Below are 16,047 nucleotides of genomic sequence, written 5' to 3' on the forward strand. Positions count from 1 at the left end.
CATGTCTCTCTTTTCAGCCATACTCAAGTTCTGCACTGCCAAGCAACTATTTGTATTATAAACAACTTACCTACAGATTCATCATCAATAGTTACTTGGGAGACTCGCATAATCAGATACAATCAGATACATATGTTGATTCAGTGCTGTTATTTGTGTATCATTAAAACAATGGCATAATCCGGTTAAAATGGGCAAAATGCACATCCCCAAATACCATCTAATTTTTAAAGGCTGAAAATGTAAAATGAATTTAGAAATGGTTAGCAAATGCAAAAAAACTTCAACTTTGAATGCTCCTGTACTCCAGGGATATAGCAAAATGGTTGTACCTAACTTAAATTATTAAATTCACAAGATAAGTAAGTAGCTTTTAATATTAATTTATAATTTAAAGAGTTAGATTGAGTTAAATCTTAAACCCACTTCATTTTTAACAAGGAAATACATATCACAACTATGAATAGCAAAGGAATCAGAACAAGATTTGCAGATTCAATTACCTGAGTAACAGAAATGGCTTCTTGCTCATGATTTATGTTAAAATAATTTTTAAACATTATCATTAAGCATACTGAACCATTTATCGATTAAAACAGATCTCTGTTTAATACTTTATCAACCTGATTTATTTTTATTCCTCTCAGCATGCAGTAGCACTGGTGTTCATTTCTCCAGCTTCTTCTGACATTGAATGAACCTGACCCATTTTGTGCCTAATAAACTCAAAACAAAATAATGCTTTATACTTCTCTCCACTACTGCCGAGTCATTAGGTCTGCACATGAATATATAATTTTAATTTTTAAAGGGGAACAGTGTAACTAACACAACAAATATTACCCGAGAGAGAAAAGATTCTGGTTTGCTTATATTAATGCCCAACACTGTTTCCTCAACTAGGAAATCCCTCTAATGGTGACCCTTCTAAGAAAGGTATACAGCATGACAACAAGCAACAACTGTACATAGATTCAATCTGCCACACTGCTGAGATCCCTGTTTTGCCTTGGTTGCTGTGAAGGAGATGCTGAGTAGAAGAAAAATTGACCAGTTGACACTGCCCTTGTGGATTTCTTAGCACCCGAGAAACTAGCAACAGCCTGGATACAGGTTGATTGCCTCTCTCTTTGCCCCAGTTAGTCTGTGGCCAGAGGAGAAAAACAGATAAGATCTAGTCTTAAAAAATGACAAAATACTTGAGAGAGAAACAATTACAAGATAAACAACCTGACAAACAATAAGAGATTAAGAGGATTATCTGAAAACTCAATCGGAATAAGTTTATAACTGGCAAGTCATGGGAGTGAAACCTCACCTAAACAGGATGAAAGGAAATCTAAGAAAAGGCATACTGAGTGTAACAGAAAAACATGAGGTAAAATGGGGGAAGTGGACAGGACCAATTAATGCATGGTGATTAAAAATACTACTCAGCCAATGACAGGATAAAGAAAGGGTCTGAGTAAATGGGGGGAAAAAAACCTGGGTGGAATGGAGCACTGAATATATGTATCTCTATTCTTTGAACATCTAGCCATCTCTTCAGTTGTAGCTACTTCCCTGCAACTCTCAGCTTGGCATATTGGCTAATGCACTGACTTCTTTTCTAGGAATCATTTAAATCAAGCTACCGCCTTGCAACCTTAACCAATCAATAAATATCTTGCAAAATAAGATCAAAGAAAATCAGTGCACTAGCCAAGTTTCTACTACAAAGCATGCAGCTTCCTCAAGTAATTTGGAAACACTAGAAGGGAGCATTCACATAATAAACAGTAGGTCAGAGTAGGATATTGATGATCTGAACCTGTAGAAGCCAGTGATAATTTTAGCCTGTGAGCTATTGCACTTCTTGTACAGCTCCTGGTATTTTACATAAACAGGAGACCTTTTTTGGTTCTCAGGCATCATTTTATTTGACCAAAACAGTAACATAACCTTCGGAAGCAGGGCAAACAATCAGGCCTCCCTCTTTCTTTTTAAAGATGATTTTGTCACAGTAGCAAAATTTACTCCAGAGCCAAGAAACAAAATGCATCAGTTGTAATTATTGTCCTATCGTCCTTAAGAACGTGACCTATGTAATTTATGATGCTATAATTTTATAGATTTGCAATTACTTAGCAGAGCAGTTGATTACATGCAGTATATGTTTCACACAAAAGTTTTGGTCACTGGAGCTGTTACTTTAAAGATAAAATAAAACATGTGAAATGCATCTTCTAGTCATTATCTATTTCCACCATTTTCTGTTTTTATTTCAGTCATGCGATGTTGCCTTGTTTCTTCAATTTGTATTCATAAAATTTCCATTTTGCTAAGCTATCTTGCTCTCTTTCGCAACTGCTCCCAGCAACAGTGACATTTAGAGTTGCACGTCTGACAGTGATAAAGTCAAAAACCTCTTCTCTACTTTGAGAGAATTTGATGAAGTGTTAAATGAACAGATAGAATTCCAGTGGTGACCTTTTTGGTGATGCAGCATCAACTACAACAGTTGTCCTTTAACATTGTGCAGTGCCTGCCCAATAGCTGCTTAAGAAAATGCTCTACATGATGAGTTATGCAGATCATTATTGTTTGCGCTTCTACATTTTGTGGGCCTGGAGTTTTGGGAAGGATTGTTTTTGGCACTGCTGTTTCATGGCTGGGTAAATCCTAAATCAGATCAGAAGCTGAGGTACATTCAAGGAACCCTCGCAAAGTTGAAGTCAATGGGAATTGGGAGGGAAACTCTTCACTGGTTGGAGTCACACTCAGCATAAAGGCAGACGCTTGTGGTTGTGGGAGGCCAAACATCTCAGCCCCAGGACATCACTGCAAGAGTTCTTCAGGGTAGTGTCCTAGACCCAACCATCTTCAGCAGCTTCAACAATGACCTCCAATTCGTCAATAGGCGAGAAGTAGAGATGTTAGTCAATGATTGCACAATGTTCAGTGCCATTCACGATTCCTCATATACTGAAGCAGTCCGTGTCCGTATGCAGCAAGACCTGGACAATGTTCAGGCTTCAGCTGGTAAGTGACAAGTAATATCTGCATCAGATAAATGCCAGGCAGTGACCATCTCCAATCAGAAAGAATCCAACCATCTCCCCATGACATTCAATGGCATTGCCATCAACATCCTGGGGGTCACCAATGACCAGAAACTGAACTGGACCAGCCACATAAATACTGTGGCTACAAGAGCAGGTCAAAGCCAGGGAATTTTGCAGAAAGTAACTCACCTCCTGACTCCCCAAAGCCTGTCCACCATCTACAAGGCACAAGTCATGCGTGTGATAGAATACTCTCCATTCGCCAGGATGAGTGCAGCTCCAACAACACTCAAGAAGCTTGACACCATTCAGGACAAACCAGCCCACGATACTGACATCCTATCCACCATCTTAAACATTCACCTCCTCCACCGCTGGCGCACAGTGGCAGCAGGGGATATACAAGATGCACTGCAGCAACTTGCCAAGCCTCTTTCGACAGCACCTCCCAAACTTGCGACCTTTAACACCTAGAAGGACAAGGGCAGCAGACACATGGTAACACCACCTGAAGTTCCCCTCCAAGTCACCATCCTGGCTTGGAAATATATTGCCATTCCTTCTCTGTCACTGGTCAAAATCTTGGAACTCCCTCCCTAACAGCACTGTGGGTCTACCCACACCAGATGGACTGCAGCAGTTCAAGAAAGTGTCTTACCATCACCTTCTCAAAGGCAATTAAGGATGGGCAACAAATTCTGGTCTGGCCAGCTATGCTCACATCCCATGAAAGAATATAAAGAAATCTAAATCAATAGGAACATGGATCTATACTTAATGTGGTCTCTGATATTCGATGCATTCCACAAAGTCTAACAACTCTACTCTAACATGTCCATTGATAACAAACACTTTAATGAAAATTACTGTTAGACTGAAAAGGAAATGTGGTTCAATATTGCTCTCAGAAAACAGCACTGTTTTCTCTCAAAGTCATTTTTGCTTATTCAGTCTACCAGCATAAATGTAATTAATGACAATGACAGAAACAAATTCTTGTGCCAACATGGGGGTGCGTTTTAAGTGAACAGGACTGAAAGCTGATGTGTGGGAGGAGGATTTGGCAAATAAAGTTGGCATTAGTCATTGCAATCTGTGTTTATCTCTGTAAATAAATGGCAGTGCTTGACTGATATGACAGCAGGATTAGAGCATAGAGTTGCCAACCCGTGCAGATTATCCGAGAGTCTTCAGAAATAGAAGATGTATCCCCTGGACACTGCTACTGGCAACTGAGAAGGAAAGCAGAGCTTTGCACCTCTGGCTTGCGCCTGTGCACTTTCACCACCTGGTGGGCTGCTGGTTGTTAGAACTTCACACTGAAACTGATCAACCTTCCAGGAACTCATTTGAGAGTTGGCAATCCAATAGTAGCAAAATATGCATTTTCTTCAGGATGCATGTTCTGAGATCTAAAACTCAAAAATGAATATTCCATCCCAAAGTTGTATTCCTAAACTATTAGGGAACATGGAGAAACTCTCCCCACTCCACCACCCCCAAACTCTATGCAGGAAACCATTAAGAACAACTAATTGCATTTATAATGCATCTTTTACATTGGAAAATGCACAGGAGTAGTAAACAATCAAAGGTGAAGGTACAATGAGGGGTGGCTAAAAGCTCAGTCAAAGAGGTAGGTTTTAAGATGGCTATTAAAAGGAAGAAAAGTGTAGAGTTTTAGGATGGTACTTCCAGAGCTGCGGCTCACTGGCAGTATTCTCACCCAAGTCAAAAGGCTGTGTATTCAAGTCCAGCGAATATGTGTCTCATTAAAAATATATGCATCTTTATTTGTACTCCTTCATTCATTTTAGCTTGCGTTATGCACCAGTCCCTAGCCATGATTGCTTCTCTCTCCCTCTTGACACAAATCACTAGGCAGATGTGAATCACTTGGCTGGATTATTTGAAATAAAATCAACCCTCTCCACCCCTCCCAAACAACCAAGAGAAACATCAGACCTCTGCCCGGTGCTACCCCAGATAGAGGGTCAAAGACTGTGAATTTGCTTGGGGAACCAGCTATGCATCATGTTTTAGAGCATCATAATATGAATGTACTGTACCAAAAAAGCACAATAGACAAGGTAACATACATGAATCTGAGCAAAACTCAGGTATTTGCAAAGTGCCACCAAACTGCACAATATATTTTCCTTTCAGGTTTTCACTCATTCAGACTGGACTGAGGTTATCACATAAGAATCACTAATGATAGCTTGCAGGTATCAAATTGAGCATCATTACACTGCTAAAAGAACCTGGCAGTTAAACAGGTAGCATGTCTTTTTATATAAAGCAAGGATAAAAGTCATTTGACATTCGAACAAAAATTATAACGTAAATGAAAAATATTACCAGCAGGCAAAACAGCAGCGCATTCAGATCATCCTTCTTTCTCATTAACATCAACAAATTACATATTCCCCTGATCAGAGCCGTCCTTCAGGTATCATTTGTAAGCACCGACTACAAATGAAATACTCCACAACCCTAGGTCAAACCTCGTAAAGTAGAAGCAACAGAAACTACTCCTGATAGTTCTGAATAATAACAAGCTTGTAAGGATATTGGTTACATTGGAATTCTGTATAGATGACTAGATTTACAGCTTATGTTTATACAGAGAGTGTCTTCTGCACAAGATTGCAAAAAACTTTATTAAAAAACTGTTAAACAGAATAAAAATTCATTACAATAGGTTCTGAATTTTATATTGAAAATGCAAGTTTCACAAGGGATAAAATCCTACTTCTAAAAATTTATCTAGAATTAAAATCACAACTCAACCATCAAATTAACATACCTTTGATCCAATGAAAATAAATAAAAATAAAATACCAGTAAGGTTGATTAGGTAAAACAAGTCATTTTTATTGCCAAAAAGACCTATGATTTGTTCAAAGCATCAACCATGGAGGTACAAAAACTTAAAAAACAGGTCTCATTTTACCGATGCCTTAGAGTTAAAGCACCAGAAAAGTCAAGGAACAAAACTTTTTTTTTAAAAATGCATTTTTAAAAAAAATCACTGTTAGTAGCAATATATCTGCCTTAATAATTTATAATCTTAGAGGCCAAATAAGTTTAGTAACTTACTCAAGTGGAATTATTTGCCTTAAGAACAACTTTTAATGGAACATCACTTCTGACATACTAATGCACTGATAATGAATAATTTGTTTTAATAGGCTCATAATAAAAAATTGCCTCAAGCACATGCATCTTCATGTAGATATGCTTCTGTATAAATAAACTATAAATGAATACCAGTAATAGGGGTCTGGATATAACCAGCTCCATGGAACTAAACAAAATGATGATCCCACCATGTTTATGGCTTTATGCTATCAGAAATATAACTGTACATTTAATGTTTACATTTTTAATGTTAGTTTATAATGTCCATCCTCTCATCTTAACAGGGAATTGATCTCATCAACACCAATCTCATGGAAAGAATAGAAAACAGAAAATGCCAAGTTAAATCATTTGTATAAAGTAATGAAGTTAAATATGCAGTAATTGCACAAAGAATTTTTATTGGTTCTTTACTTTGAAAGGGCAGCTTGAAGATAGCAGCTGGTTTGTTCTTCAAATTTATGTGAACCAGCAATTTCATAAATTGGCAACAATGAGTATCTTAGTTTATCAAATGCCATTAATGTGGAAGGGAAGATGGAGCACTGTAGGCTGCAATGAAGTATGCAGTAACATTGCTTTTATAGCCTGGAAGTTGATAGCAGGCCTGGATCCTAGAAGTATTATTTTGGAAGTCTATTTTAAAAAGGCACAAACAACGCCAAAGTATTTAAAGACTCAAAGGGTTAATGACCCCTAGCAAGGAGATACCATACTGCAGCACATACTTTTAAATTCAAAACTTGAATTAGGGTTACTACCAATATAGCATGTTATTGTAGGTGTTCCTTGTTCTGTGATTTCCTTACAAGAATGCCTATCTGAACATCCTTGACCTGCTGTTAATCCCATCTCAATTGTGTTGGAATATTTGTAAAGGTTCCACATTTGGTTTCAACCGCCTCTGCTGTTTTTATTTTCTTTGACCTGTTTCCTTTTCATTTTTAGTGCGGTTAACTCCCACCTTTTTTAATTAAAGTCATGAGTCAGAAACCTGTCTAGAAAATTGAAGGCAGACCATAAGAGGCCTCCTCTGCTGTAATTACTTTTTTTTTTCCAAACACATCTCCTTCATGATCAATATCATCAATTCCCAATTCTTTCCTAATACTGGCCGAACTTGTTGTGGTGTTGTTGCAACTATGATCCCAGCAGCCCAATTCTCCCATTGCATTTGACACCCTCCATTTTTCTTCAATATCCTTCCATGGGATGTCACTGACAAGCCCAGCATTTGCTGCTCATTCCTAATTGCCCTTGAATTGAGTGGCTTGCTAGGCCATTTCAGAGGGCAGTTAAGAGTCAATCACATTACTGTAGATCTGGAGTCAAATGTCAGTCAGACCGGATAAGAATGGCACATTTCCTTCCCAAAAGGAGATTAGTGAAACAAACAATCCACCTGAGACTAGCTTTCAATTTCATTAATTGAATTTAAATTCCACTAGCTGCCATGGTGGGATTTGAACCCATGTCCTAGAGTCTGGACCTCTGGATTACCAGTCCACCAACATTACCACTATCTCCCCATAGTACTGTCCACAGCAATGGAACTGCATTGATCAAGTCACAAAAGATACCTTGTATAATTGTGCCACTCTGCTCTCAATGATCTCTCTATTGTCATCAAATATTGCATTGTCCTCCAACCTCCAAATTGACTGCTGAGTTGCCAGGCAGGAGAGGCCAAAGCCAGGGACCCTTGGGAACAGTCCTGGGGTGAGGAAAAGGTTAGCACAACCTTGGCATAGAGCTCACATGAGGCCATCAAAACATGGGAGTTGATGCTATTGTGGCAGTGGTGAGACAGGGGTTGAGGTTGGCAGAGGGGAGATTGAAGGCTTCAGAGGGGGACCGTGAAGCGGTGGGGGTGGGGGGATGTGGTGGGAGGGAGGTCTGTTTCTCCAGGCACTTTTAATTTTTAACGTGAATCCTTCAGGGCATCTGTTGTACAGATTTCAGTAATTACTGTTTCACACATGTTAAGACATGTTGTTTGTTGCAATACCACATCCCATCATAACTTTGACTAATTTCTTCACTTTCCACATGTTGCACAATTTGCTGCCTGTACACAGCAGTTTGTATTTCTGCAGCAGGCTTCACATACAGGAAGACATCTCAAAGTGTTTTTATATTAAGGAGATCAAATCAATGAACATCAAGCAAGAGGCGAAAGTGGAGGAAACAATAAGCAACAGATCAAGGACCAGAGTGAGAGAGAAGGGTTTTGCTAACAGGTTGAAAATGGGATGTAGCTGGGCAAACAATCCCATGGGGCATGAGTATAATGGCTTAACAAGTGGCTATCAATCATGGAATAGAAACACCAGATGCAAGAATGTAAAAATGCATGACAAAAGGAGATGAATATTGAAGGGTGGAAAAAAAGCAATGAGGAGATTTGAAAACAACAAAGTCAACTCAAAGATGGCATGAAGTGGAACTTAAATATGATGGGAAATTAGGTAAGGATGTGGGCAGTAGCCATTTTGACTGAACTGCAACTTGTAGAGGGTTGAATCATGTTAGTCTTCGCTCAGTAGTAATTTCCGAATCAGAAGATCCTAGGTTCAAGCCACGCTGCAGGACTTGAATACATAACCTAGGCTGACATCAAGGTGCAATGCCAGTGCAGTGCTAGGATGTACGAGACATTAAATTAAGGTTATGTCTCCTCTCGCAGATAGATATAAAAGATTCCATGGCACTATTCGAAGATGAGCAGTGGAGTTCTCTCACTGTCCTGTCCAACATTCATTACTCAAACAACAGTTTAATGGTCATTTATTTCATTATTGTTTGAGGGACTTTGTTGACCGCAAATTGGCTGCCACGTTTCCCTCTATTATGACACTAAATATATGCTGAAAGTATTTTGGCTGTATAGCGCTCTAGGATGTCCTGAGGTCATGAAAGGTGCTATATAAAATGCAAATTCTTGATTTCATTTCTTTCTTTGAGCCATGGAAGCTATCAAGGAGACTTCAAGAGAAGTTGAGCCTCAGGCTATAGATGAACTGGCCTAAGAACTTGGTGGTAGAGGCGAAGAAGAGATTTGAGAGGTATTAAAGCAGTTTAACCTCTGATTCTTTACCTGACACTCTCCATTTTCTCTAGTTTGTATCCATTGTTTGGTTCCCTTTAATGTAAAACATTTAATGATGTCGATCTGAATGCCTATGTAAAAACGAATGCACTTCAAAAACTAATTAATTGGTTTGAAAACAGTGTGGGACATCCTTCGGCTATGGTAAGGTACTATATATATATATTCAAGTTCTTTCTTCATATGGCAGAAATGAAAATATATCATAGGATACAGGATTTAAATCAGATTGTGGTTCCTGAAATGCTTATGGAATTCAAAACTAGTTTTTGTTGAAGAACTTTGGATATTGAGGTACATGAGCAGAGGCTTGTCAGTAACCTAATTTTTGTTCTGTTTGTAAATCTCTTTTGCTTTTAGTTGGTCAATTGTTGTTCAGTTCTACTCATCAGTAGAGAACCGTGCGATTATCAGCAATTACTGGCAAGCCAGAAGAGAACAAGCTCAATGGATGAGGCAAAAATTGACCGGGTTAATGTGATGAATTATTTTTGAACAAGGCTGAGTTGAGTGCTCACTGTATTCTGTACCAGATATGAATGTTGATTAATTTTCATGCAAAATTAAGAGGAGAAAGCATTACTAAGTGTGGCTTGGATTTATAGTTATAGACTGAAAGGAAAACATTTGTTGAAGTAATACCCTTCTAAACATGCAAAGCCAGTCCTGGACCTCTGTAAGGTTGTTGTCTGAGATAAGTTGACCTTGGTTGAATACATCTGGGGATCCCAGAGATAAATCGCTGAATTGTGCAAGCTCCCAGTTCACTCACTAAAGACAAAGATTACACTACACGAAACCATTGCCTCTGGCAGAAAATTCCCTATTATAATATCTTGTTACTATGGTAGGAATGTTTATGTGGGACATGATATACAAAAATTAATAAAGGCACTTAAGAGTATGCTTTCAGCAATATTGAAAAGCACATGTGTAAATGGTGCTTTATGAAGACTTGCTTGTAAGATTAGATTGGTTTTCAAGTGGAAAATGTCAGTCTCATTCCCATAAATGGCTAAAAATCTAAAAAAGAATGTAGACCACATTCAAAAATCAGTAAGCTGCACATTAGATCACTATATTTTTACCTGGGAAACTGAAGTTAAAATTCAAGCTTTTATTCATATTCACATTCATGGGAGAGAAAAAAAAGGAAAAGTCCCTTCTGCAGCATTGAAACAGACTCCTTATCAGCACACTGAAGAAGCAGCATTGACTATACCAGTGGCTAAGCTATCCCATCCTCATCTTCTGGTAGTGAGGAGAGTTTGGCAGAGACAAAACAATGAAATTCAAGTATTTGAAATTAAACCAAATTATATGACAATGTGTACAACTTGCAAATGTATTGATTTCAGGTTGGTTTTACCAGCTTTGCTGGCAAATGGCAAATTTTCTGCAGAAGAGGCAGAAAAAATGGCATTTTGAGAAAAAGCAAAATAAATCAAGGATATTTACAAAATTCCACCTAGATTATATGACTCACTTCATTTCAGAATAAATGGAATTAGGGTTAATGTCTCTTTTGCCTTATTGTCATTATTGACAGATTACCTTTGAGATCTAACACACTGGGAAAATACTTTCCTTGCTTAATTAGCAGCAAATCAATTTCTTCCACTGACTTCAATCTATTTGACCTTTCATCCCTATCCAACCTGCTGCGGGTGGATAAGGAAAGCCAGCCTACAAGAATGAAGCTGTAGCTCTAGAAACGCAACTCTATTTTCCCTAAGAATCAGCTGAACGGTGTAGAAGTTAAGTCCTTGATCCAGCGAGAATTTTAAAACAATCTAAAGAATTGAAATACGTCAAAAATGGACTCCAACCGATAACACCTTTAAACAAGAGATTCAACGGATACATCTATTTTTTAGGAACCTTGAAATAATTTAAAACAAAACATGGGAAAGCCTGACTGAATGGCCACTCCAAGCACAGGCAACGGCTAAAACGTGGAATAAATATCTCCAAGCCTGAGCATGAGAGAGACAGGCAACTTCCATGGTTGGGCAAAGGCCAAGCTGAGCGTTAACAATGGATTTTTTTTAAAAATCCTAACAGAAAATAAAGGTGAGCTATAACTAAGATTACCTAGGCTAGATTTGATAAATCATCTGCTTTCATGAAGAAGTGGGTAGTAATCAGTTGGGTGGGGGGTGCAAAAGCCGGTAGTTATGATCAAGTGCAGCATCACTTGCCATTTGGTTACGGAAAACCTTAAACAAATAAATTTTAATATGGTGTGATATGCTTCGCGTTATTTAATTTATTTAAAATGCTCTGACCAAACACAGCCCAGGTTTGAAGGATAATGCTGGGTGCTTTTCAGTTTAAGGAGATATCTGAAACTTATACCCACCCACCATTATGTTTTCTTGAGATCCTAGTGTAAGGCAACACAGACATAATAAACTAAGAATTATAAAATCATACCAATCACATGTTGGAAAATACAACAATTACAGCATAAAAATGAGTGGAGTCTGTGTTCATTTATTCAGTGATCGATCATTTTTGTCTTACTTCTCTTCTGACATATAATACTGTTTCATTACATTCACTGTCCTTGTTGTCTATGCTCTAAACATACATAGTTTTACAAAGCTAACTTATTGATAAACTTTCTCTGCCCTAGGGTTAAATCAGGAATATCCAATCAATGCTTCTAATATTAGGTGCACTTGTCAACATCACAAATGTTCTGGTTCTGAGTAAACTCATTAAATTATGATTCAGCACTGAAAACAATCAAGGTTTTTTTTTCATAACACAGCAATGAACTAATATTTTTCTGATTGCTTTATAGGAGAATTAAGTCTTGCACCAATAACAGAAATTAGAATAGACTAGAAATGCAAGACCACAGCTAGGTGGACTGTGAAAACTGTAAACAAAAACCATACTAATGTAAGAGTCTTAACTTACTGTATGCAAAAATTCCAAAAACAAAGGGAGATTGATTCCATCTTCAGTTAGCAGCCATAGTACTTTACTCATCAAAGAAACTTGAAGATGTTTATGAGCACTTTCTGACTGGAGATGGACAAGCACCGACAGCCATAGAAACAGCATGGTCAAATGCTACACAGTAGCTGTGATGAAGCATCTGCTGGTATTCATTGCTGCATAATATAGTTATAGAATCTAAGTGAAAGCATACAAAGATTGTAAAACAACAGGATTCTTATGACATCCAAAACTGCAAAGTGAGGCTTGTTTGTTTAATGCTGCACGCTATATATTATATTCAACATTTTTCTTTCATTAAAATTGGCTGACCTATTATTCTGCAAAAGTGGTTTAATTTTCCTTACTTTTTTAAAAATAAAAGATCAGGCAAAGTGCCATAAAATTGACTTTCTGAAAACCTCTTAAGATAAAGCAAGTCAGTTGCTAAGTTCATTTAAGACAACTGTCAGGTCAGTGTCTTTCGCTACCTCCTGACGGAAGTGCTTTATTAAATCAGCACCAGTGACAGCAGGCGAAAGGAGGGACAGCAATGTGAGTCATACAGAGCATCAAGCCTGAACACATTTAGCCCTTTAGAGAAGCCCTTTAGAGAAAAAAGAAAAAAAAACAAGCAAGTGTATTTCACATGTAAAGTTAATAGAGTTTGAAAAACAGAATGAGCAAATACAGCTTAAAAGTCAGTGTTTTTTTTTGTTGACCTACACATCCTTGGATTTAACATGCTCTATATTTGAAACTATATCAATAACCACTTATCTTCAGCAATTGTCCAGATACACTGCGACTGATTGAGCTTACCATGTGCTGTCACTCAGCCTTATCAACACTTCGGGTAAACCTGGCTGCAGCAATAAACTCTGATTGCTTTGTACCAAAATATACGAAATATTGTGTCTGCCTGAGACAATGGGGTTGAGGAAGCAACAAACTGTACACTGAAGTGAGAGAAGGACCTATGAGAAGTCTTGGAAATCTGTGAATTTAAAAGGATCTACCTTACACAAGTGTGCACTTAATCAGAATATTTAACACTGAGTTAATGATAAAAGGATCAGGATTCTGAAAAGTCAACATTTAAGAGCATTCACTGTGGTGATGGCAGGAGCTTGCAATTAAATCACTTAGCTATTAAAAACATTCACCGTTAAAATAAAATCTGTTGTAACGTCAGGAGGCTCACTACTCTCTAATAACTCTTGCTGATAAAGGAAGTGTCTATCTAACCCATTCAGACCAGGAAGTCTTGGGATTAATACCTTGCCCATGGTGAGTTCGTTTATCTCAGCTGAAGTGGCAATCTGGCACTTTAACTGGCTTCAGTCTCGTTGGTGAGGGAGAGGGGGGAGTTGGGGGGGGGAGGGGGGGAGAGAAAATCAGCCATGGTTCCTGTGCCTGATTGCTACACAATAGCCCTTTCTAGAAAGTACAGTCAAATATGTGTAGTTAGCTATTAATTCACTGTTTAGGCAAAAATAATGGTCACTGAGGTGGTACTAGGGCTGATGAACATATACAGGCCGTATATCCAAGTGCAAGCCTTTACTGAAGGAGAGAAAACAAAAGGAGAAAAAACGTATAACTTATCAAAAGCTTTTATCAAAAGCAATCCCTTTATTTCATCTCTTTGGGTCCCTTAAGGTCAAACACTTGGAAAAGTTGTGGAAGACTCCATATGGATAGCCGTTCATTTACTTAAGCTTGAATTTTAACAAAAGAAGCATTTTAGTTCATGATGATGACATTTGAGGAAGGGGATTGGGAGAGGATAATTGAAATAAATAAATGTAATATTTGTGGATGAATGTAGGTTAAGAATGTCAGGCATAATTGTGATACTAAAAAGAACTTGCTTTTCTCCACAACTTTGATTGTCAATTTTTTCTTTGGATTCCCAACCTTTTGCAAATCCAACCAAAACCAGATGTGACCATGCATTCATTGTTAAATGATTAGAATTGGATCATGTACACTCAATTTTAAACAAGTTTGAAAAATCTGACATGTAATAAATGACATGCATTAAGACGAAGTATTATTGCTGTAGCACCGATACCATACTTGCACATTTTATTGGCTTATTAAATTGCAGTTTAAGTTTATGGAAAAGGCATGGGGCCAAAATCCTCTTCATGGTAAACAATAATTGCAGCTAAATTAATAGGGAACATCTGTCGTCAAATTCAGAATGGATTTAAAGCATCTTTCAAAAGGCCAGTGCAGCAATCTTTTTTCCTTTTGTCATTTTAACAGACAGAGCATGTGTAGACTGGACTGGGGATAATTAGATTCAATTTCACTTATACATGATTTACATGAGTTTGAACTACGCTCATTATCAATTTACTACTACTGAAGAACTGATATAAACATTGCTTCCATGACCAATCCTAGTGCAATGCCCCAATGAATAAAATGAAAAAAGGAAAATAATTGGGTAGCCAGCACTATTCACTGGCTGCTTACACCACCACATTCTTTTTACATGGTTATAGAATATTCATTCCAACAATGTATATCAAATTTAAATATTTCAATCACTCTACCCCAGCTGAGTGCAGGAAATATACGTCGATGGCTTATTATTCATAATTCCGCTTTCACTTTGTCCCTTAATTAATAAGAAATATGTCGAATGCCTTCTTTAGTGTGGAATTATATATGCTGTTTGAAGGGAACAGATGGCTAATTATCACTACTTTTAAAAGCGAATTGCAAAATTGACAGAATAGCTTGGCGGGCAAGAATGTGTGGTCCCGGCTGTGTGAAGAGACACAGCAGTAGATCAATTACTGCGATCTACACTATAGATCGTCGAAATGACTGAATAATAAATACCCCACTCATGTGGACAGTATCTTACTATTCATTATGATGGTGTTGAAACAAAAAACACATCAAGTTACCTCATCGCTACCGATCTATTAATATAGTGGACTGAAAACGCGGCCAGATTCAGCACCCTGCCCCCGCTATATTAAAAAAAAGCAATCGCACGGACAGGTGACAGACTGAGCAACTCTTCCCTACCTATGCATAGATACCTGTATTTTCAGGGGGAAATGTCGGTTGATAGCGGTTCGCTTTCAGATATCCTTGTACCACAGTAACCTCTTCTCACAATAACTCGCGGTCAAGGTACAGAGAGAACAGATTATAACTGAACACTGCACTTTACACAGCCCAACCCCAAATACAATAGTCAAATGTAAATATTCGAAAACAAAGCGTGTACGTATGTGTTGAAATAGAACAATAGCCTGGCTGCCAGTTTTATTTAGTCTCCCGAAAAAAAATCAGGCTGCTGAGCTATAAAAAAAAATTAAACTACTTGTTTAAATAATTAATTTCTTCCAAAATCCAGAAAATATGCACATCACAAGGGAACAGCACCAATAACCACAATAAAGGCATGCCTCGTTTCACAGGAAACAAATGTGGGAACAATTAAGCTGGAAAAGATCCTTTCAATTCCGCTGTATTAATATTTGGGTTGAATCCTCGGCAGCTGTGTAAAATCATTACACCATCGCTAAGGAAGCCAGGAATTGGGCAATACGTCCGCTACAAAGGAGACATTTGTTAATGCAAAGATATTCGTGCGGTGCCAGCAGTAAAAGACACGCAGGGAAGAAAAACATCAGAGAAGCTCTTTACCTTTCATTCTCCACGCTCCTAAATCCAGGTAAGATGTGCCGGAAACTGCTGTTCCTGTCGAGCTTGGGCTGGCTCTTTGTCCTTTTGATGGAGCCTTTCAGTCGACGGCTCAGGAACCCCTGT

General features: G+C 38.0%; 1 protein-coding gene across 4 annotated transcripts in view; it reads right to left on the reverse strand.

The window, feature by feature from the left end:
- Positions 1–16,047, reverse strand: part of LOC144685445 (disabled homolog 2-interacting protein-like) — a 794,163-nt gene that overhangs the window by 233,898 nt on the left and 544,218 nt on the right. For 3 of the 4 annotated variants that reach the window (XM_078549951.1, XM_078549953.1, XM_078549952.1), the window contains one exon: positions 15,925–16,043. In XM_078549951.1, coding sequence (XP_078406077.1) covers positions 15,925–16,043 — 119 coding nt within the window. Of the gene's footprint in view, positions 1–12,225; positions 12,445–15,924; positions 16,044–16,047 lie in introns of those variants that run through there. The other variant, XM_078549954.1, reaches the window with a different exon arrangement.

Source organism: Cetorhinus maximus, chromosome 10, assembly GCF_964194155.1.
Source record: "Cetorhinus maximus chromosome 10, sCetMax3.hap1.1, whole genome shotgun sequence".
In the NCBI taxonomy this organism is placed as follows: domain Eukaryota; kingdom Metazoa; phylum Chordata; class Chondrichthyes; order Lamniformes; family Cetorhinidae; genus Cetorhinus; species Cetorhinus maximus.